Source organism: Oncorhynchus gorbuscha, linkage group LG05 (assembly GCF_021184085.1).
Source record: "Oncorhynchus gorbuscha isolate QuinsamMale2020 ecotype Even-year linkage group LG05, OgorEven_v1.0, whole genome shotgun sequence".
Taxonomy (NCBI): Eukaryota; Metazoa; Chordata; class Actinopteri; order Salmoniformes; family Salmonidae; genus Oncorhynchus; species Oncorhynchus gorbuscha.
The window spans coordinates 33,422,937-33,443,857 of record NC_060177.1 but is presented as its reverse complement, the minus strand read 5'-3'; the positions used below and the strand labels follow the sequence as shown (position 1 = coordinate 33,443,857).

Below are 20,921 nucleotides of genomic sequence, written 5' to 3'. Positions count from 1 at the left end.
TTGATTAAAAACCAAGCATAACCTCCCTCTCAATGAAGGCTTTTTTTTGTGTGCCCAATGCAATTGTGAAGTAGTCACGACTGTCGATAAAGGACTTTTTATCTATGCATTGTAGGCAGGCCTACAATATTTTAGCCATGCAGGTCCCGCTTTGGATTTATAGATGTGTGTAAAACCCTCCATATTCTGCATTGTTTTAATATTCTATGCCCACAGAGACAACTTATCTTGCCTGTAAGTGTGACATAGCCTATTTAAAACAAGTTGTTTCTTTGTTTTGTTTCTCATTTTAATTAGAATTCTTAGTTATCTTTTTAGGCCTTAATAATTGTGACAGTGAAAATAGAGAAAATATTTCTGACACACCACTGAACCAAAAGCACTACTGCCTACACTTAGATTTACCAGTGTGTTAAGGCTCTATTTTAACAAACCTAAGAGTAACATACAAAATTCAATCCATATTTCAAACACAAATACTTTAAAGCTACACCACCTACAAGTAGAAAAATAAACTTGAAAGGGCCTTAACTTTGAGGAGATCTTCAAAACAAGGATTTTGAAAACTAAGTACTATAAACATAATCACAGTGCTTACCTGCATTGTAGTAACGGTCAAGTCTCTCCCATAGTGGCTCATCCTCCCGGTGGAGAATGGAGAGCTTGAGAGGTTCATAGATGGAGCCTGAGGAGAGATACAAAACACAATTATTTACAGAACATTAATTGCTGAGCCAGAGCTCAATTGGAGTTCATTTTTTCATGTCTCAGGCGCCTCTGTGGTACTTTCCCACACTCTCTGTCATAGAAAGACCCCCGTGAACACTTGGGGAGTAGTTGGCTGTAAGACTGATGCTACAAAAGGTTTCTAGTTATCAGCAATTCTATCTTAAATCTTCAGAAGCAAATGTATTTAGACCTAAATGCTAAACATATTTTACAGAATGTTTTTTTTAGATAATGCTGTTAATGAAGACTTTAGCTACACAAGGGACTGAAGAACATCATCATAAACACATGGTCAAAATAATTCAGTATCAGCCATATTTTTTGTGAATTCCGTAAGAATTCAATGAACAGGTCACACAAAAACCACAATGCATTGACGCATGCAATCACGACAAGGCCCCATTTCCAACTCACATTTAGTCACTGCAAATACCAAAACAAATCTCCAGCATGAAGTGTGATTTCCTACGCTGAGCACAAATTTAAAATATAATGGAACTTGCCATCATTTCTTCAGAGCAAAGTGAATTTCAGGGGAACCCCATCTGTTGGACTACTATTTCAGACACATTTTTACTTTGGAGTGATTTACATTTTAATGGGATCAATCTTTGGGTCAATACCTCAGGTACTGAAAAAAAAAATCAAAATTTCCAGTCAAATTACCATAATTTCCATCAGCTTTTAAGTGGCAGGGACAAAGCCATCGCTTTTCAAGATGACTCTGCAAAGGCAGTGCGAGGCTAATATGCAAATGAAAGGTTTTATTTAATTTCTACTGAATAGAAACACGGATTGAAGTATGTGGTTGCTTGGAAATATTGTGTGATTAATTTCACTGAGAGAGTTCAATATTTGTTCATACTAGGTTTAGTACTGTATACTGGTTTGTATAATTTTCTATTTCCATTAAACAGTATAATTATAATGGTTGTACTATCTTTGGTGGAAACCCTAGGGAGAGACTGTGAATCATAGTTGCAGCAAAAAAAGTGAATTATAACAACTTGGATCATTTTTAGATACAGTAGTGTATACCATATTTTACCTCACAAAATATCCCATGAATTGAACGTAGCAGCCTATATCCACGACGGGTATATTGGTATAGCATCCTGACCAAGCCACGTAAACAGCATTAATAATAGTGTATCACAGCATATTCAGCATATCATACCATTCACCTGAAGAGAACTGAACACAAGAAGTTGGTGGTACCTTAATTTGGGAGGACAGGCGGGTGATAAATCCTGATGCGGAAAAGTTTCCATGTGTTTGATGCCATTCGGTCCGTTTTATTTTATTTTATTTTACCAGGTAAGTTCACTCATTTACAGCAACGACCTGGAGAATAGTTACAGGGAGGGATAAATGAGCCAATTGTAAGCTGGGGATGATTAGGTTATCACCCCTACTCTTGCGATAAGTGCCATTGGATCTTTTAGTGACCACAGAGAGTCAGCACACCTGTTCAACATCCCATCAGAAAGATGGCACCCTACACAGGGCAATCATTGACCTGGGGCATTGGGACTTTTTTTTACCAGAGGAAAGGGTGCCTACTACTGGCCCTCCAACACCACTTCCAGCAGCATCTGTTCTCCCATCCAGGGTCTGATCAGAACCAACCCTGCTTAGCTTCAAAAGCAAGCCAGCAGTGGGATGCAGGGTGGTATGCTGCTGGCCATCCTCCCCTCAGCAGCCTCCACTGAAACTGACATAAGATACTAGGGTGGTATAGTAATACAAAAATCTGGCTGGCATGATTATTCATTGAAATGTATCATTTGGAGTGGTGTCATCCTGAGAATTTTCTCATATAATGATATACAAGAATTACACTCGATTGAATCAAAATGTAGTTCAACCAAATTGGAAAGGCTTTGGGTTTGGGTGTGCTTACCTACCTCAAAAGAAATAAAAAAATATTTTGCCAGTTAAGTTGATTGAGAACACATTCCCATTTACATCAACGACCTGGAGAATAGTTACATAAGCTTAATTCACTACTTACCATATCTTTTAAGTTTCCGAGGAGCTTTGGAAATCTCACATTCCGAACAGGCCATTTTCAAAAGGTGAGGTAAAGGGCAATCGTCTCTGAGCTAAATTACAAATCTACAGCAATTCACAGGAGGGTTAGTAGAGCGGATTAAGAAGAAAAACAAAATCAATCAGAAATCACAGAGCAAGTTAATATTGGGTGGCTACAAAACAGACAAATGACAACACATTAATATGCCATGTAGCCTACAATGATCATCAAAAGATTAGCCTACTTGGAAATTATTTGTATGTTGGCATATGATAGTTAAGATGAGTTATGACAGTTTGAATTAGCCTAATGTCTGAATGTGTCTGTTTTCAAATACAGTCTGCTGTTGTGCTATCCCCAAAAAGTTAATAAATGTGTATACATATTTTCAGGCATTCATTCGTCAAACTATCATGTTTTATTATGAGTGATACTTAACAAATTAAAACTATTATGATGATAAAGTATTTCTTAAATAAGCAACTATTGCATGAGGCCTTTAATTGACAGAAAGCTTGATTAACCATTGATCATAATCAAAATCAGTATACGAGCTTTATGACTTCAGATTGAAAACATGGACATAGGCAAAGCCCGCGAGTGATTACACCTCCCACCCCTCTTGCTCAAGGGCACATTAACAGATTTTTCACCCAGTCTGCTCGGGGATTCAAACCAGCGGCCTTTCGGTTACTGGCCCAATGCTCTTAACTGCTAGGCTACCCGCCATATTTGATCGTGTCTCAATATAATCAAGGTATGAAATGATTAATTTTCCAATATAATCTCTTTCGGACTCCAGATGATTCACACCGACAAAAAAAACAGGTCGCAGCTGAATCTAGTTTCCTACCCCTGCACTGTCTATGTGAACAGGTTGCCATGTTGGCAAGTGTAATGGCAGTTAGCCTGATGAACATAGCCTACATCAGGGGAGGCCGGTGGGAGGAGCTACAGTGGGGAGAACAGGTATTTGATAACCTGCTAAATCAGCAGTGTTTCCTACTTACAAAGCATGTAAAGGTCTGTAATTTTTATCATAGGTACACTTCAACTGTGAGAGACTGAATCTAAAACAAAAATCCAGAAAATCACATTGTATGATTTTTAAGTAATTCATTAATTTATCAAATACTTGTTCTCCCCACAGTATGAGTATATGAGGCTCACTGTAATGGCTGGAATGGTATTCAAATTGAGTTAACCACATATAAACCACGTTTGACTCTGTTTAATTTATTCCAGCCATGACAATGAGCCCGTCCTCCTATTGCTCCTCCCACCAGCCTCCTTTGGCCTACATGTACATTCATTCTCGTTCAGTATGATAACATTGCTGTTTTATGTAGCCTAACACAAACGACAAGGGTAGAAGCAACACCTGATGTGAAGTTCCTAAAATAGCTTCAGTAGCTGCAAACTTATAAGCTTGACCTTTCATGCTCATGCAAGCCCGCTATAGCGGCTATAGCAGGCAAGGAACTGATATAACGTTAATCTGTTTCGTTTGTTTTTCACTCAGGACATTCAGAGGTTTGCAGAAATACAACACAAATTCATGTTACAATAACACACTGTCAAACCTGAACGCTTTTGCCTGGCTTTGATTTCCAGGAGTTTCCTGCCGACATCTCCCAAGCTTGACATGTTGGTTGGTTCTCTGTGTTTACCAAGTGACAGTACGTTGCGACACTGCAGTAAACTGGGAAGCGCTGAAGGTGTGACGTCACACCACCCCTTTAATGAACATGTCAAGAGTCTTTCTACCGCTTGTGCCAATTATGTTCTTTAACTTTATACATACGACTAAATAAGGCTAGATTTTTTTCTTTCACAAATGTCAAACCCCACTCGTTTAGGTTTAAGGCATTGCTTGCCGTCAATTCACCATCTGCCGTAAACCGAACACGCACTGCAATATTCCAGTTTGTGTTTGAATTGAACTATGAGGATGTGGATATTGTTTATCAATATTTTTACATTTACTGTGTATTTTGCAGGGAAGTATGGAGCATCTGCTCTTCAAGATGTAACAACTGACTTGTTCGGGTCTGAAAATCATGGCACTGTGGCTGCTTTTGGTGATTTCAACTCGGATAAACAGACAGATATTTTCATCATCAGAGAACGTGAGTAGCTAACGTTAGCTAGCTGGCTTTTCAATAGGATACATTTCGCTAGTGAATAATATAAACTTTAGCTAGATACTAGATGAGGATGTTTGAATTATTGACATTTGCTGTGCATGTGTTCCAAAGATGCTCGTTAATCTAGCAGAGCAATGAAAACAGTGATGACGTAGAAATCTATTTTCTCTGCTTTGAAAAGCTGTTTGGTGTTCAATGCATTACCTACATTACAAGACACAGTAGCCTAGTAACTAGATTGAAACAAAAGCATAACATGGGTCTAGATCTCTCACCAATGAATGCATTTCAGTGAATTAGTCACTGCATTGTTGATATGGTTTTGTGACTGCTGTGGTGACTTTGAAATTGAGTATTGTGTGCATTGTTTTTTATTGCATATTTCATTGAACTTTCAGAATCTGAGTTGGTGATATTCTTGGCTGATCTGAAAGCCCCATACTTCAAGCCAAAAGTACATATCACTAAAAAGGATTTGCCTGTGTAAGTTTCTGATCTTATTCTCTCAATTGTACTAGTGCACACATCACTTCTCACCTTGAAGCATCAATAATTCCACATTGTCCAGTCAAACTCTGTGGGTCAGGGTAGATTGACACAAGATGATTTTAGCTGTCACTGAGAAAAGCCTTATGCTATTCTTTACTGGGTTATGTCAACAGCTGGCACTCTGTAAACATCTTTCCTCTCTCAGCAATTGTATCATAACCGGTGTTGTTCCCGGAGACTACGATGGAGATTCTCAGATGGATGTGCTTCTTACAGTTCAGCTCAAGACCAAGGCCACCTCGGACACAATGGTTGTTGTATTCTGGGGAAACAACCAAACCCTGGGTAAATTGTTGCTTTATTAGGCCTAGATTCAGGCTTATGGAATACAAAGAAATAATGTACTCTAATACAGTCAGAAAAATGACTTCTGTTCACTGTTATTAAATAGCTAACTGATTAACATCGCTTATCTGGTTTTGCAGATGAACAAGTTGACCTTAATAAAGACATTTGTGGACCAACCTCTGATAATGGAGTAAGTCATGCATGAACATTTTTTTATTTTACAAATCACCTGTAGGAGTTGTTTTCTATGATGAGTTTCCATGTAAGCAATATTGTTTTCCTAAACTTAGTCCTATGATCTTGCTCATGAGTTGGGAGTTTTGACGGTTTTATAAATGAAATTATCTTACGCAGCTTCAATGGGGACATGATTCCAGACATCTTTGGGGTTTCTGCTGATTTCTCCACTGAAGTCTGCTATCTTACTGGAAGGTAAGGTGGAGATTCGAAAAGTGACTCAATGCTTTGCAGTCCCCATAGACATTGTTTTATTTTACATTATTCTCCATGTCTTGACAACTCAATTGCAATTGAAATATTGTAGATGTATGTAGTGTTAAAAATAGTACCTTTGTTGTTCTGTGTTTTTTCAGAATGTCTGCTGAGCACATGAATCATGTTGTGTTGTGTTCTTTCCTCACAGGAACGCAGTGTGGCAGGCAGCTCTTAGTTCACCTGTCAAGATACGTATTCTTCATTCCAATGCTTTCATCGACCTAAATAAAGATTTCACCGCCGGTGAGTAGACAAATATCCTAAATGGGTTATTGGAATCTTGCATTGCCAGACTCAGTAATCTGGTATTACAGACAGGCTGGATGGAAGCTAATTTGGAACCATACCAGATTAGATTGTTTTACATGGTGTGTGTAGTGCTGGTGTGCAAGATTGGAGTCTATAGACTCACTTTCTACAATGAAACATATGGACAGTGGTGCATGGCAATCTAATGGCTGTGTGATCAGTCTCTTTAGCATTAGAGTCAAGACTAGTGAGTTCATTATGCGTAATTGGGCACTCTTCTGGAGCTTGGTAAGTAGATGCTTGTATAAATGGTCAAAATCAGCATTTCACATACTGTATACAAAGCAGGGTCTTTGGTCTTTGAGTCTGTTCATGGCAGCCCATCCTCTTCTCTTCATACCTTTTTGAATTGATATGATGTAGTAACTTGGTAAAGATTTCCCGTCTGTATTGGGATAAGTATGTGGGTTACCTTGTGGTATTCAACCCTTGGAGAGAATGTTGGCATACTAGGGCCGGTATCACAATATTCTTTTCCATCGCAAAAATGAAAACACGAAGCAGACCAAACTCGAAGCACTCCAAACATTGTGTGCTATAGCTTGGAAGGAAGAAAAAAAATTACTCTGGATGACAACATAATGTTTGTTTCCAACATTAGGGCTGTTTTCCTAAATAAGTTAAATCCGGTATGTGTTTTCTTTCCTTGCCACGACACTAATGAGTATCGCGGTACTGGTATCGTCCCGGCCTGATGGCCTACTCCACAAGTTTCATGAGACAGCTGGGTAGATGATCTGTCAAGGCAATTATCCCTTTTTTTCTACTTTCTCCTAAGAGTGTCTTATGCTCCAAACAATTGGATTAAAATATAATATAGTTAAACAATTTAAGTTGACTAAGAGAGAGAGGAATTCCCATTTTCTTCTTGTTTTACTGGATTTATCTTTTTCCACAAAATTCCATCTGACAAACCTGTCACTTAGACTAGTTTTTGATTTTTTTTCTCCCAGGAAATCAAATCCCATATTAAGGAAGAGTCGGTACAATACCATTATGAGATATCGACTAATTACATCCTTTCATGATTGCACTATCTGTATAAAATCTATGTGGTTATTATATCATGTTAATTTACAGCATATGTTATAAATGCTTCACGTAGGCCTACAATAGATCTTTAAAAACAGGTAGGCCAATGCCAAACACTTCGCAAACATTTGGTAACCTAATCAATATTATGGAAATAGTGAGAGAAGAAATATGTATTTGTTTGATATTAATAGGTAACAATTAATACTTAACAAATAGTAAGACATTTCTATTCTACTAATGCAGTGTTTTTTTTATTTTTTTTAAAGGGATGGTCACCACTCTAGCTCCCTGCAGTTAATCTGGGCATATAATCACTAGAGACAGTTTGAGCTGACAATTGAGTTAAAGACTGCATTCCATAAACACCTTGTCAGCCCAGGGATTCGATCCAGCAACCTTTCGGTGAGCCTGAGGCGACATATGATTGTTAGAAGAAATGACAAAGTCTCTCTCACTTGCTTAGAATATTCCACGACAAAACCAGAAATGATTCTGTATACATAAAATAAAATTAAAATAAAAACAATGCTTCTAACATGCAAAATGTGACACAGTGATTCAAAACAGGCCAAACATCTAAATATGCCTTTTTAAAATCGTCCAGTTCTGCAATGAGTGAATCCCTTTATGAAGTCCCAGTCCAGTAACCTTGATGAGGCAAATCTATTTCCCTTACATTACACCAACAATCAACTTCTCTCGAACCGAAAAAATGATTCCTAATTGGATACTGCAGGGAGCGTTGCAAAGCCACGTTGCCTAGCGACAAGCCATATGATAGTATCGGTTTGGTGTCTTTGTGCATAATGACATTTATAATTATTTGGCAATTACCACCTTTTTCTAATGAGTTCTCGCATTCCGATTCCCCGGCATAGCAAAACCATTATCGAGATCTGAAACTGATACCGACTCCAGGGAACCTCCACACTGTAGTAAGATAAAACAGAGCAAAATAAAATTGCATGTAAAAATCCCTCAAGGTTGTTATGTGATGCTAGAGGCTTATTAGAGCTCATTGTCACGTTAAGCATCTATTGCTCGTTGTGCATCTATCTATTGTGTCAGTGCTGACTCGGTGATCTTGGTAGCAGTAGAACCACTCAAGTGTGTCAGAATTAGCCATTTAGGAGCATTTTTACAGGGATACTTAACCATCTGTAGTAATCACAAGCTGCTCATCTTAATAAACTAACCGAACATATATCAGATAGGAGATGAGGAGGAGTGGAAGAGAGAGGTGAGACATGATACAGACTGGTCATATGATATACTGTAGAGGGGGACAGGGGCTGCTCGGCAGTCCAATTTACACCTTAAATGAGGCCTTGACATTGAACAGGAAGCAATTTCAGATCTCTTAAAAGGAGTCGTGGGTAGAGGGTCACTGGATGCACCTCGGCCGTGTATGTTTACAGCTTTAAACACAACTAAAATTGGAGTCGCAACACGGGGTTGACCCTCCTCTGATCATCCCTGAATAGGGTGCATGATAATAAAATACCTCTCTGTGATGCTGCTGACCAGGCCACCTAGATAGCAAGTGGTGGTCCAAACCATATGAGGTCAAATCAAATGTATTTATATAGCCCTTCGTACATCAGCTGATATCTCAAAGTGCTGTACAGAAACCCAGCCTAAAAACCCCAAACAGCAAGCAATGCAGGTGTAGAAGTACGGTGGCTAGGAAAAACTCCCTAGAAAGGCCAAAATCTAAGAAGAAACCTAGAGAGGAACCAGGCTATGTGGGGTGGCCAGTCCTCTTCTGGCTGTGCCAGGTGGAGATTATAACAGAACATGGCCAAGATGTTCAAATTTTCATAAATGACCAGCATGGTCAAATAATAATAATCACAGGCAGAACAGTTGAAACTGGAGCAGCAGCACGGCCAGGTGGACTGGGGACAGCAAGGAGTCATCATGGCAGGTAGTCCTGAGGCATGGTCCTAGGGCTCAGGTCCTCCGAGAGAGAGAAAGAGAGAATTAGAGAGAGAGAGCATACTTCAATTCACACAGGACACCGAATAGGACAGGAGAAGTACTCCAGATATAACAAACTGACCCTAGCCCACCGACACACAAACTACTGCAGCATAAATACTGGAGGCTGAGACAGGAGGGGTCACTAGACACTGTGGCCCCATCTGATGACACCCCCGGACAGGGCCAAACAGGAAGGATATAACCCCACCCACTTTGCCAAAGCACAGACCCCACACCACTAGAGGGATATCTTCAAGCACCAACTTACCATCCTGAGACAAGGCCGAGTATAGCCCACAAAGATCTCCGACACGGCACAACCCAAGGGGGGGCGCCAACCCAGACAGCAAGATCACATCAGTGACTCAACCCACTCAAGTGACGCACCCCTCCTAGGGACGGTATGAAAGAGCCCTAGTAAGCCAGTGACTCAGCCCCTGTGATAGCGTTAGAGGCAGAGAATCCCAGTGGAAAGAGGGGAACCGGCCAGGCAGAGACAGCAAGGGTGGTTCATTTTCCAGAGCCTTTCCATTCACCTTCACACTCCTGGGCCAGACTACACTCAATCATATGAGATTTTGGCCGATAGTTTTTTATATTTTCTGGGTCAAGGTTTGGCTTTTTCAAGAGAGGCTTTATTACTGCCACTTTTAGTGAGTTTGGTACACATCCGGTGGATAGAGAGCCATTTATTATGTTCAACATAGGAGGGCCAAGCACAAGAAGCAGCTCTTTCAGTTTAGTTGGAATAGGGTCCAGTATGCAGCTTTAAGAAGTCCACTTAAAATGTTCAACACAAAAAAAACGATCTAACATGATTTTCCACTTACTATACCGACTGTCGTCGATTCGCCAATACAGTCTCTTCTGTGCATCTTATGGGGCAGGTATTCCTAAACTGGGGTACGCCAAATAAAAACGTGATTCACATTTATTTTTTAAATAAAAAATAAATAATAATAATTCCTTTTTTCCCCCACAATTTCAAACAGTCCATTTATATTTTCCAGCGGGGCTATACATTTGGTTGAGGTTTTTTCCTCGCCTGAGTAGCCTCGTTTCACTGCCAAAAATAAAATCACACCATCTAGTGTTCAGCGAAATAACACAATGTCAAATACAGATAGCCTAGTCAAATAATTAACATCCAATCACATTAACCGTTACTCTCCCGTGGGTATTCCACCAATGGTCCATATGTAGCCAAACATAGCTGCTGCTCATTCCGTTTGCTCGAAAATTGATAAATGGTTATATTGGGAGAAGTGCTTTTCCTCAGCCACAATGTGTTTATATGTACAAAAGTACTATCTCACAACTTGATGAAACCTTCACTCTTGTGCAGAGATTTAGAAAGAAAACATGCCAATTTGGAGAAGAAGCCACATGAGTCTTTTGAGCGAGAATTAAGATGATCTTCGAGTAGTAAGACATGTATAAAAGTGACAGATAACACTAATAAGAAGGGGCTAGAAGCGTCTGATATGGTGAGCTACCGAGTGGCTAGGACAGGCAAGCCTCATACTATTGTGGAGTACTTCATTCTTCCTGCTGCTGTGGATATAGCTGGGACAATGCTGGGGGAAAAGGCCCAAAAAACTATACAGACAATGCCTTCATCAAACAACACTTTCACAACCCATCAGTGACATGGCAGGATATGTTTGAAACAATTGCTGTTTCGCATACAAGCCAGTGAATTCTATGCGTTTACAGCTGGATGAGTCAACAGACGTGGTGGGCCTGGCACAACTGGTTTATGTCCGTTACGTTTATGGAGGTCAATTAAGGAAGACATCCTCTTCTGCAAACCACTGGAAAACAGGAGAGGATATTGAAAACAGGAGAGGATATTTTTAATATACTGGACAGCTTTGTGACATCAAATGGACTTTGATGATCAAGATGTTTTGGTATCTGTACTGATGGCGCAAAATCCATGACAGGGAGACGTAGTGGAGGGATAACGCGTGTGCAAGCAGTTGCTCCCGACACCACGTGGGTACACTGCAGCATCAACTGAGTGGCTCTTGCTGCCAAGTCGAATGCCTGACAGCTTGAAAGATGTTTTGGACACTACAATGAAAATGGTTAACTTTGTTCAAGCAAGGCCCCTGAACTCTCGTGTATTTTTTGCACTATGCAATGATATGGGCAATGACCATGTAATGCTTTTACAACATACAGAAGTGCGCTGGTTAACCATATCATTGCATAGTGCAGAAAATACACGAGAGTTCAGGGGCCTTGCTTGAACAAAGTTAACCAAGTTTTTTTTTAAATTGAGAGACGAGGTTAAAGTTTTCTTTACTGACCATAATTTTCACTTGTCTGACCGCTTGCATGATGACGAGTTTCTCACACGACTGGCCTTTCTGGGTGATGTTTTTTCTCACCTGAATGATCTAAATCAAGGGTTACAGGGACTCTCCGCAACTATATTCAATGTGCGGGACAAAATTAAGGCTATGATTAAGAAGTTGGAGCTCTTCTCTGTCTGCATTAACAAGGACAACACACAGGTCTTTCCATCATTGTATGATTATTTGTGTGCAAATGAACTCAAGCTTACAAACAATGTCGAATGTGATATAGCGAAGCACCTGAGTGAGTTGGGTGCGCAATTATGCAGGTACTTTCCTGAAATGGATGACACAAACAACTGGATTTGTTATCCCTTACATGCCCTGCCTCCAGTCCACTTACCGATATCTGAACAAGAGAGGCTCATCAAAATTGCAATTCTGTGAATATTGAATATAATCAGAAGCCACTGCCAGATTTCTGGATAGGCCTGCGCTCAGAGTATCCTGCCCTGGAAAATTGAGCTGTTAAGACACTGATGCCCTTTGCAACCACGTACCTATGTGAGAGTGGATTCTCTGCCCTCACTACCATGAAAACTAAATACAGGCACAGACAGTGTGGGAAATGTGTGCATCCTTTCAAGCACACCCATCTCATTAACCTGTGGTGATTTATTCACAATTTTCGATGAACAAATACGGTTTTATATGTATGATGGTTAAATAATGAGCAAAATTATTGATTATTATTTGTGCCCTGGTCCTATAAGAGCTCTTTGTCACTTCCCACATGCCTGGTTGTGACAAACTCACACTCATTTTTATGTTTAATAAATTAAGTGTGTGTGTGTGTGTGTGTGTGTGTGTGTGTGTGTGTGTGTGTGTGTGTGTGTGTGTGTGTGTGTGTGTGTGTGTGTGTGTGTGTGTGTGTGTGTGTGTGTGTGTGTGTGTGTGTGTGTGTGTGTGGCAGGCTTACAATGATGGCAAAAAAAAAAAAAAACATTTTCAGTGGGCGTTGACCCTGGTGCTAGAGGGGGAACGCAGCTGGAGGTTGAATGTTTGAAGGGGTACAGGACTATAAAAAAGTTTGGGAACCACTGCTATGGGGTATTGGATAACATGAGAACAACTTTGCACACTCTCTTGACCTCTAGTGCAGGCTACACAGTCATGTCCCAGTCCCTTTCTCCCCATGCTTAGAGAAGCAGGCAGGTGAGGTGCAGTTGAAAGACACCGCTCTGATTCACCTAATTCTCTAATTCATTTCCTCCTGAAAAGCAGCATCCTCACTCCCACACTAAGCTCTTCACAGCTAAAACGCGGCTGCACCAGACACCCACTGCAGAAGACCATATAATTGTACATTTCTGTGCTGTTTTTAATCTGCAGCCATTTTCTCTACAGCGTTTCCACGGCGACAGGGCAGCCTCCTGGTTTGGGCGCGGCACTCTTGCCAGGCTCCTGCCAGCGTGACGTGTGCCCCGGGGCTCAGGTCTCGGCTTCTCTGTCGACCTAGGCAACAAACAACAAAAAAAACTAGGACAGATGCTCGTGTCGACAGTCTCAAGATGAATATGAGAAACAGGCAGCGAGCACTCATTCAAACTGGCCGAACCTGTCAGTTGTAACATTCCTGCTTGCATTTGACGAAGGTGGTCAACACCCACAGTGCCAATCCTTTACCCAGCACAGAAAGAAATCATAATCCAAACTGTGACATAGCCTGTCTGTGATGTAGCAAAACAGTCTAACCTTTAAGATACTCTCTCCAGGTGGGCTGGCGTGTCCAAAGGAGTATGGCTTTCTAATCCCTGAGCAGCTTAAATATGAATGATTATGTGCTGGTTAAATTGTCCCAGCTCAGTAAGCAAATACCCCAAAAGGATACCTGCCGTAGGTCAGACACGGCAACTTTCTCTGTGATCGTCTTAACATGGAACCGTACCGTTCTAGTGTTCTACACTTGCAGTGTTCGGTACTAATTTGAATAAATACAGAGTCGAAACGAGCACAGTGTGCTCGTGAGGGACCAGGCTTTGAGGTGCAATGTTTACGCTGAGTCTCTTCCCGGAAAGCTGTCAGAGTATCAGACATACAATACATTTGTTTACATCAGTTTGTGTAGATAAATGAATGCATGAATAAATAAAGCATCTAATTTCTCACTGATGTACTGTATACAGTATATCTGTGGCCTCTGGTTGTGCAGCTGTTTCCAATGCAATCCTCTTACGTGTAGTACTCTCCCCCTCCAGGCTTATAGTGGTGTATATTACCATAATACCAAACAGGGTTCATCCATATAGACCAAACACACAGCAGTATCTGCCTGAAGCTTAATTGTTTGAATAAATAGTTTTTTATTGAAAGATCTACCGTATGCACTCGCTCAACATGGAAAGATGTAACTGCTCTCTCTGTAAGTAAAATCTTTGTCAAACCCACACAATTGTTCAGATTTTTAAGTACCTTGAGGGGCGTCTGGAGCAAAGCCATGTTCACTACAGGAATCAAATAGGTTTGCAAGTACACACACACACACACACACACACACACACACACACACACACACACACACACACACACACACACACACACACACACACACACACACACACACACACACTCTCCGACATGGGCACAATAACATTGCTCACATAGGCCTAACCATGTACGTAGGCTATACTCCACTGCAAGGGTGGGCTTCCTAAGCTTGTTACAGGACTTCAGTGAGAAGTTAAACTCCTGTTTTTGCTCCCCAGAATCAAGTGGCAGAGAAATGGAATCCAGTGTATGAGGAGTTGGTGTAATCCCCCATAATGCACCTACGTTGTTCCCTTTAATGGTTTTATGAGATTATTTCTCCTCAGAATAGCATCTTTCCATTTTCTGGTGCCGTTGTGTCATGTTTGTGAATGAGGTGCTTTGGGTTGAAGGCACACTGTGTATATGGACAGGAATTGGCTTATGGAGGATTTATTTATGGGATTTCACTTTTTTCCAACCCTGAATTTCATGCTCTTCTCCATGCTCTTTTTTTGCTTAATGTCGGAAGCTCACTTTGACGGAGTCTTTTGGGTTTATCCCTAACTCGTTTAATTTCAGTTACACAAACGAGGTGAATGGGGAAAACATTGATACAATATGGTATTTTATTTTGGAGATTATTGCATGAAGAGTGTCAGCTCAGTCCAGCTCTCGTGCATTTTTCTCCGGCCTGTCTAGTTTTTTTTTTCATTCCTTGAAAGCTACGTACAATATCGTACAAATACCAACAATATGTTGAGGTTTTTGTATCTCAATGCTGTCATTGCATCTTTTAATGTCATGCCTAAATCCTCCTTTGGGCTTTGGCAAGTTTTAAATTGGTAGTTTCACGGTCTGATCACCTCCTCCCTGCAGAAGACAGAGCCACATTTCATTCAAGCTGGCCAGGCAGTCTGTATCTCTCCCTTCCCATCTTCTTTAATAGGACAATGGGCTGAGTGTTGGGTTACTGTCCTTGAGAGAGAATATATACTGTAGCCGTGTAGCGCGGCGAGTAAACCTCTAACCACTGAGTGTCCATGTCCTGTCTGTCCTTGCTCAAGCAGTAGTCATTGGAGCATAAATGTCTGGCATTTTCAGCAGCACAGAAATTATTAATTTGAATGATTCAAATTAATGTCAATTTTTCATTTATTTCGCTTTTCCTGGCTGCATATTGTCTGTGGCTGTCATCAGAATGGCTATTTGACTAACATCGATTCGGCATGGCTGACGTTTCAACCATTGCCTACCTGATGTACAACACGTCGGAAATTAAATTATTATTAAAAAAATAATAATAATGTTAACCGGCACCTGAGAAAATAACAGATTTGAGCACTCCACTGTGAGGTGAAGGTCTCTTTCTAGTCTCATAGAGATGTAACCTGGATCCTCATGTCACACAGGGATCGACTCTGGGATATTGGCCTAGTTGTTTTTACCTCATGTTTAGCCTGTATTTCTCCTGAATTCTATCTACGCCAGTACTGTTCTTCAAGGATTTTGTCTGTGCAGGGATTCAGTAGCTTGAAGCTACCATCCTTGCTTATCTCTGGAAGGCTCCCTATGTCTGGTGGTTGAGGTATCCATTTCACTGATGACTGACATGACATTTCCTTTATAATGTCAAAGGCTTCTTTCTCCCGTGCAACAGCAGAAACGTGGACTGGAGTAGGGAGGTACATTTTAATTTATTTTGATTTAACTAGGCAAGTCAGCGAAGAACAAATTCTTATTTACAGTGACGGCCTACCCATCATTGTATAAGAACAGGATGCATGAAAACGCAATTGACAAACCGATGAGAACGGAATGGCCTATCTCAGGGCTCTGAATATTTAGCACCCGCACACAAGCACAATTATGGCTTAATTTTTCCCTCGTTATGGGCTACCTAATTCAACCCATATTTCCCTTCTGAGTCCTCACTCGTACACAAATTGACATCTGGCCTCCAACCCCTGGGCAGATAAATGAGATCAAACTCACTTGGCCCTGCATGATCCCATCTCCAGCCTGAGGGGTGAAGCGCTCGCCCTCCCACCCCACCCTCTCTGTTCCCCTCTGTCTGTCACTGAGCAGGGAATTGGAGTCACAGCTTGTTTGCTGAGTAACAGTCTAACAAATATGCTGCTCAGGGGCATTAAAGCCTATGGAGAGAGGAGAGGGTTGCTTTTAGGCTCCCCATCTCAGCTAATGGGAGCGGGCGCAGCAGTGATAACTGCAGACAGGTGGGGCTTGGGAGGTGTCTGGATTCATCGGACACTAATGCAGAGGGGGTTGAGGAATGTCTTGTTTGGTTTACAGCATTGCTGGCAGGAGGCTTTGGGCTTTAGGCATTAACCACGGGTTTAAAGCAGGCAGGGTTTAACTAGCTCTAAATGCAGTTGGCCTGTTGATGCAACTTTAACACTTGCATCATTCTGAAATGGGATGCTGTGATAATCTTGTAGATTGGTTATTACTGACTATGATGCACTTTGTTTTCATACACATGGTTGTTATTGTTCTCATACCTTATGCACCTTATGCACCATTCATGTAACTATCTTTGTCAAACAACCCATTAACTGTATTTTTTTCCCCATTGGAAAACCAAATAAAATATGTCACAACAAAGCCCTGGTTAATTTGACATCTTTTTGTTGGAAGACTGTCAGCAGTTTGATTCCTCGTCGTTAGGCCTAGCCTTGTTCTCTGTGTGAATGTGTTCTGTCTGGCATGGAGGAACCCTCTCAGGAGACTGCCTTCCTCTGACTCCAAGTACAACGCACCTCCATTTGAATAAATGAACAATGGTGGGAGAGAAAAACCACCACGACTGTTCATTAACTGCACTGCACCGCACCTTGCCGAACCGCATGGCTTGTGTGAGAGAGGGTGTCAACGCCAGCCAGCTGTAGCACATGCTAGAGACAGTAGGGATGGCTGAGCATCCCACATACAGTGTGAGCATTGTGTGAAACTTGAGGTTGAGCTGTGGATGCACTATAATTATCTTCAAATGTGCTCACCCCCATTTGTCATCAGCTGCTGCTGTTTGTTGTCCCTTCATTTTCTCCAAACAGAATCTCTCTCCAATTAACAGTCCTTAGTGTCTGACCCAGAGAAGTATATCGAGCTTTAATCATCATTGTCAGTAGGAGAATGGAAGGAGGAGATTTAATGTTTCATTTAGTTAGTCCCAAACTCATAATTTGGCCTGCTGGCATGACTCTGCTGCTCCTCCCTGTTGACTCTATGATAACCTAGTAGGAGTGCTTTCTAGCCTTTAGTGCTGGGCGTTTCGTGTTTTTTGAGGTATGTTTGGTTTCCGATCGGTTATTGAAAAAATAATCACAGCTTTCAATTTCGGTTTAGATTTATTTATTTTTTGACACCAAATGCACTATGCATTGTGGGTTGAATGCTATGACAACACTAAATGAAACTGTTAATAAAAGTCCCGTGATGTTAGTGACTGCCCATTACTGCTTATCACTTATTAACTATCATTAATTCACTTTACTTGAATAAAATATTTTATTTGATGACTTTATTTCATTCCAAGTCATCTCATCTCTATAGAGCTGCTGCTTATGCTGTCTGACAAATTCAACATTTTAGTAGTTCTTCAAAGTAAGTAAGGCATACTTTATGACTGCTGAATTGCAACTATCAATCACTTAGAACATATGTCAAACTCATTCCAAGGAGGGCCTTGTGTCTGCGGGTTTCCGCTCAAACCTTGTACTTGATTGATGAATTAAGGTCAATAATTAGTAAGGAACTCCCTTCATCTGGTTGTCTAGGTCTTAAAAAAACGAAACGCCGCAGACATTCGGCTCTCCATGGAATGAGTTTGACACCCCTGACTTAGATAATGTATTTTCAGCCTCGCGAAGCAACTGCTTTCTATCCCTCTCGATCGCATGTCTCTCTTCTTTGTCTCCATGTCTGCTTCACACAGGCCGGACAAGTTTTAAGCGGTCACGCAATTGATTTATGGTCATTGTACCACGTTTTCTGCGCTAAACTATGTCGAATGTGGGCCTGTTGGAAACTAAACTCCCTACTACGTGCCACAGTTCAGTCTTGATCTGATTTATCTCTACAGAAACTGCACATCGAGCTCACATAATAGAAATAGACATTTTAAAATGGAATTCAAATAATTGAACTGACCTCAGTCAATGTTTTTAAAACTGAAGAATTTTTTAAAACTTTTTTCCCCCAACTCTGGATGGTAACATTAATAGATTCAGAGAATTAGTTTGAGGAGAATTTTCTCTGCAATCAGACACCGCAATACCCTGAAAACTCTGGGGTAATTTACTATGAGGTTAATCTGGAATTCCATTGATTAGTATTTAGAAAGAAGTAATCTCACGCTACCTTACTCTTGCAGCTCTTTCATGCCAAAGGCTGCAAACTGCAGTGGCAGACGGCCTGCGACTGACATAAAAACCCAATAACAGCCACCTCGGCTCACAGTGAGTCTATTTACGGGTTTGCTTCCGTCTTCCAGCTCAAGCTATTGAACTATCCTTACCTGTTATCCTCAATCCTTAGCTGAAGGTTCCCGTCTAGGATTTACCCAGCAATAATGAAATGATGTCAGGCAGAAAAGAAGTGTGTGAGAAAGGGAAATCGATGCAGGTGGTTGGGGAGTGAGAGAATACCCCGCTCTATTATACACTGTGTCAAAGCCCCCACTTCCACCTGGGTAGAGATCAGAACGGTGGCTCTGTTTATTTACAAGGTATTGTGATGCAGGGATATTGTGGCGCTTCATCCCTGCTCCCGTTCTGTATAATGGAATTGAGAGCAATAATAAATTCTAAGTCAAACCGTCAGCAGATACATTTTTTTTACCTTTATTTATCTAGGCAAGTCAGTTGAGAGCAAATTATTATTTAGAATGACGGCTTACCGGGGAACAGTGGGTGAACTGCCTTGTTCAGGGGCAGAACGACAGATGTTTAACTTATCAGCTCAGAGATTCTATCCAGCAACCTTTCGGTTACTGGCCCAATGCTCTAACCACTCGGCTACCTGCTGCCCCGATGCCTTAAATTGCTTTCAATCCCCCCAATCAAATCTGATTGAGAGGTTATGAATAACTCAAAGCATTCCTCTCCAATTACACACACAGGGCTAGTATTTTCTTTGAATAGGTCAAATTGAGGATCGATTTAGATAGAAGCTATATTCCTTCTAGATTGGATCTGGAGGTTATTTTACGGAGTCATCAGTATACCCAACATATAGAAGCCAACAACATTGATTTGCTTTGCTTTAGAATCTCCCACTCACCTTCTCAAGACCGTCTACAGTCGACTCTTCTTCTCATGCTGTTTGCCTGCCGTAGTTGCGGAAATGTACGCCACCTCTCTGTATCAGAGAAATTAACTCGTCGCTTTGTCGTCTCCTTCCTCCACTCAGAAAGATGGGCAACAGCGAAGGTCAGTATAGAGTGTTGGAGAAGAGGACGGAATTCTCCAGAGTTGCCTCCTTTTCCCTTGAGCCCCCTATTCCCTTTCTGTGGGACTCCCTGTCTCCCAACATGTGTCCTGCTCCAAAGCAGAGCACGAGGAAGAGCATTCAAACTCATCGTATTGCTTGGTATTCCCAGCACAGAGATTATGGATGTGGGGGATGGAACTCCACACAGTGCTCTCGATTAAACACTCTCATTAGACTTAATTGAATATTGCTAACAAAACTGCGGGATAATGTTTCCACTTCTCAAACAAGAGGTCCCCTCCCTGTGCTTTTTTAATGTTTCTCATTGTAATCCGTATTAGATAGATAATGTGTGTAACACAGCAAGCCAGATGGATAAATGTGTGTTTTTTTGTAAATGTGTGTTATGTAACTATGTTTGGGATCATGCTTTGCGCCTTTCTCCAAATCCGCTTGCATAGTCATTTCATGATTAATTGTCAATTCCATAGACACTATTCAATCAAGTAATTCCCATACCACGTCATGTTTAGCTGCTGCATAGCCATGTCTATGTAGACCTGTATGTGTGAAGTCTGTCGGGGCATGAATAGAATAATATCTTCTTTTAATAGCTCTCTTTGGATTTACTTTTTTATGGCAGGTTTCGCCTAAAGGTATAATCTAAAATGTGCTCGTTAATATATTAATCCTGGAGTTCTTTGAAATATGCATGCCATAATGGAGAGGTAGCATGCCAAGCAGGCCTCGGAAAAACAAACAACCAACCACAGAGAAGAGGACAGAGGCTTTCACCGTGCAATTAAGGAGGCAGTAAGACTGAAAGGACACTTGATTTGAGCTGATTGAGCTGATTGAATGGGCTACATCAGGCTCCATGAAAAGGAGAGGTAAACTGATACCCACTCTCTGGATCTGTAATGGCGGGCTCAAATCGACAATGCTTATCCTGCAAGTAACAATTAGCCTACCTCATCTGTGAACATATTTATGGTCTTGTGTGTTTTCTTAGATTATTCTATTCTTACGAGGAGAATATTAACTGAAACAAACATAATCACCCCTAATCCA

The 20,921-nt window shown here is 41.0% G+C and overlaps 2 protein-coding genes across 4 annotated transcripts in view; one reads left to right on the top strand and one right to left on the bottom strand.

The window, feature by feature from the left end:
* The window catches only part of phkb (phosphorylase kinase, beta), a 61,581-nt gene extending 57,112 nt beyond the window's left edge, over positions 1 to 4,469 (bottom strand). Inside the window, exons 1-3 of one of the 2 annotated variants that reach the window (XM_046349655.1) lie at positions 4,348 to 4,469; positions 2,744 to 2,847; positions 599 to 685 (exon numbers count right to left, since the gene is read on the bottom strand). In XM_046349655.1, the coding sequence (XP_046205611.1) occupies positions 599 to 685; positions 2,744 to 2,798 (142 nt within the window). In that variant the 5' untranslated portion in view covers positions 2,799 to 2,847; positions 4,348 to 4,469. The remainder of the gene's footprint in view (positions 1 to 598; positions 686 to 2,743; positions 2,848 to 4,347) is intronic. The other variant, XM_046349654.1, reaches the window with a different exon arrangement.
* A 27-nt stretch (positions 4,470 to 4,496) lies between these two features.
* The window catches only part of LOC124035859 (T-cell immunomodulatory protein-like), a 114,358-nt gene continuing 97,933 nt past the window's right edge, over positions 4,497 to 20,921 (top strand). Inside the window, exons 1-6 of one of the 2 annotated variants that reach the window (XM_046349656.1) lie at positions 4,497 to 4,893; positions 5,310 to 5,394; positions 5,606 to 5,745; positions 5,886 to 5,938; positions 6,103 to 6,180; positions 6,392 to 6,486. In XM_046349656.1, the coding sequence (XP_046205612.1) occupies positions 5,644 to 5,745; positions 5,886 to 5,938; positions 6,103 to 6,180; positions 6,392 to 6,486 (328 nt within the window). In that variant the 5' untranslated portion in view covers positions 4,497 to 4,893; positions 5,310 to 5,394; positions 5,606 to 5,643. The remainder of the gene's footprint in view (positions 4,894 to 5,309; positions 5,395 to 5,605; positions 5,746 to 5,885; positions 5,939 to 6,102; positions 6,181 to 6,391; positions 6,487 to 20,921) is intronic. The other variant, XM_046349657.1, reaches the window with a different exon arrangement.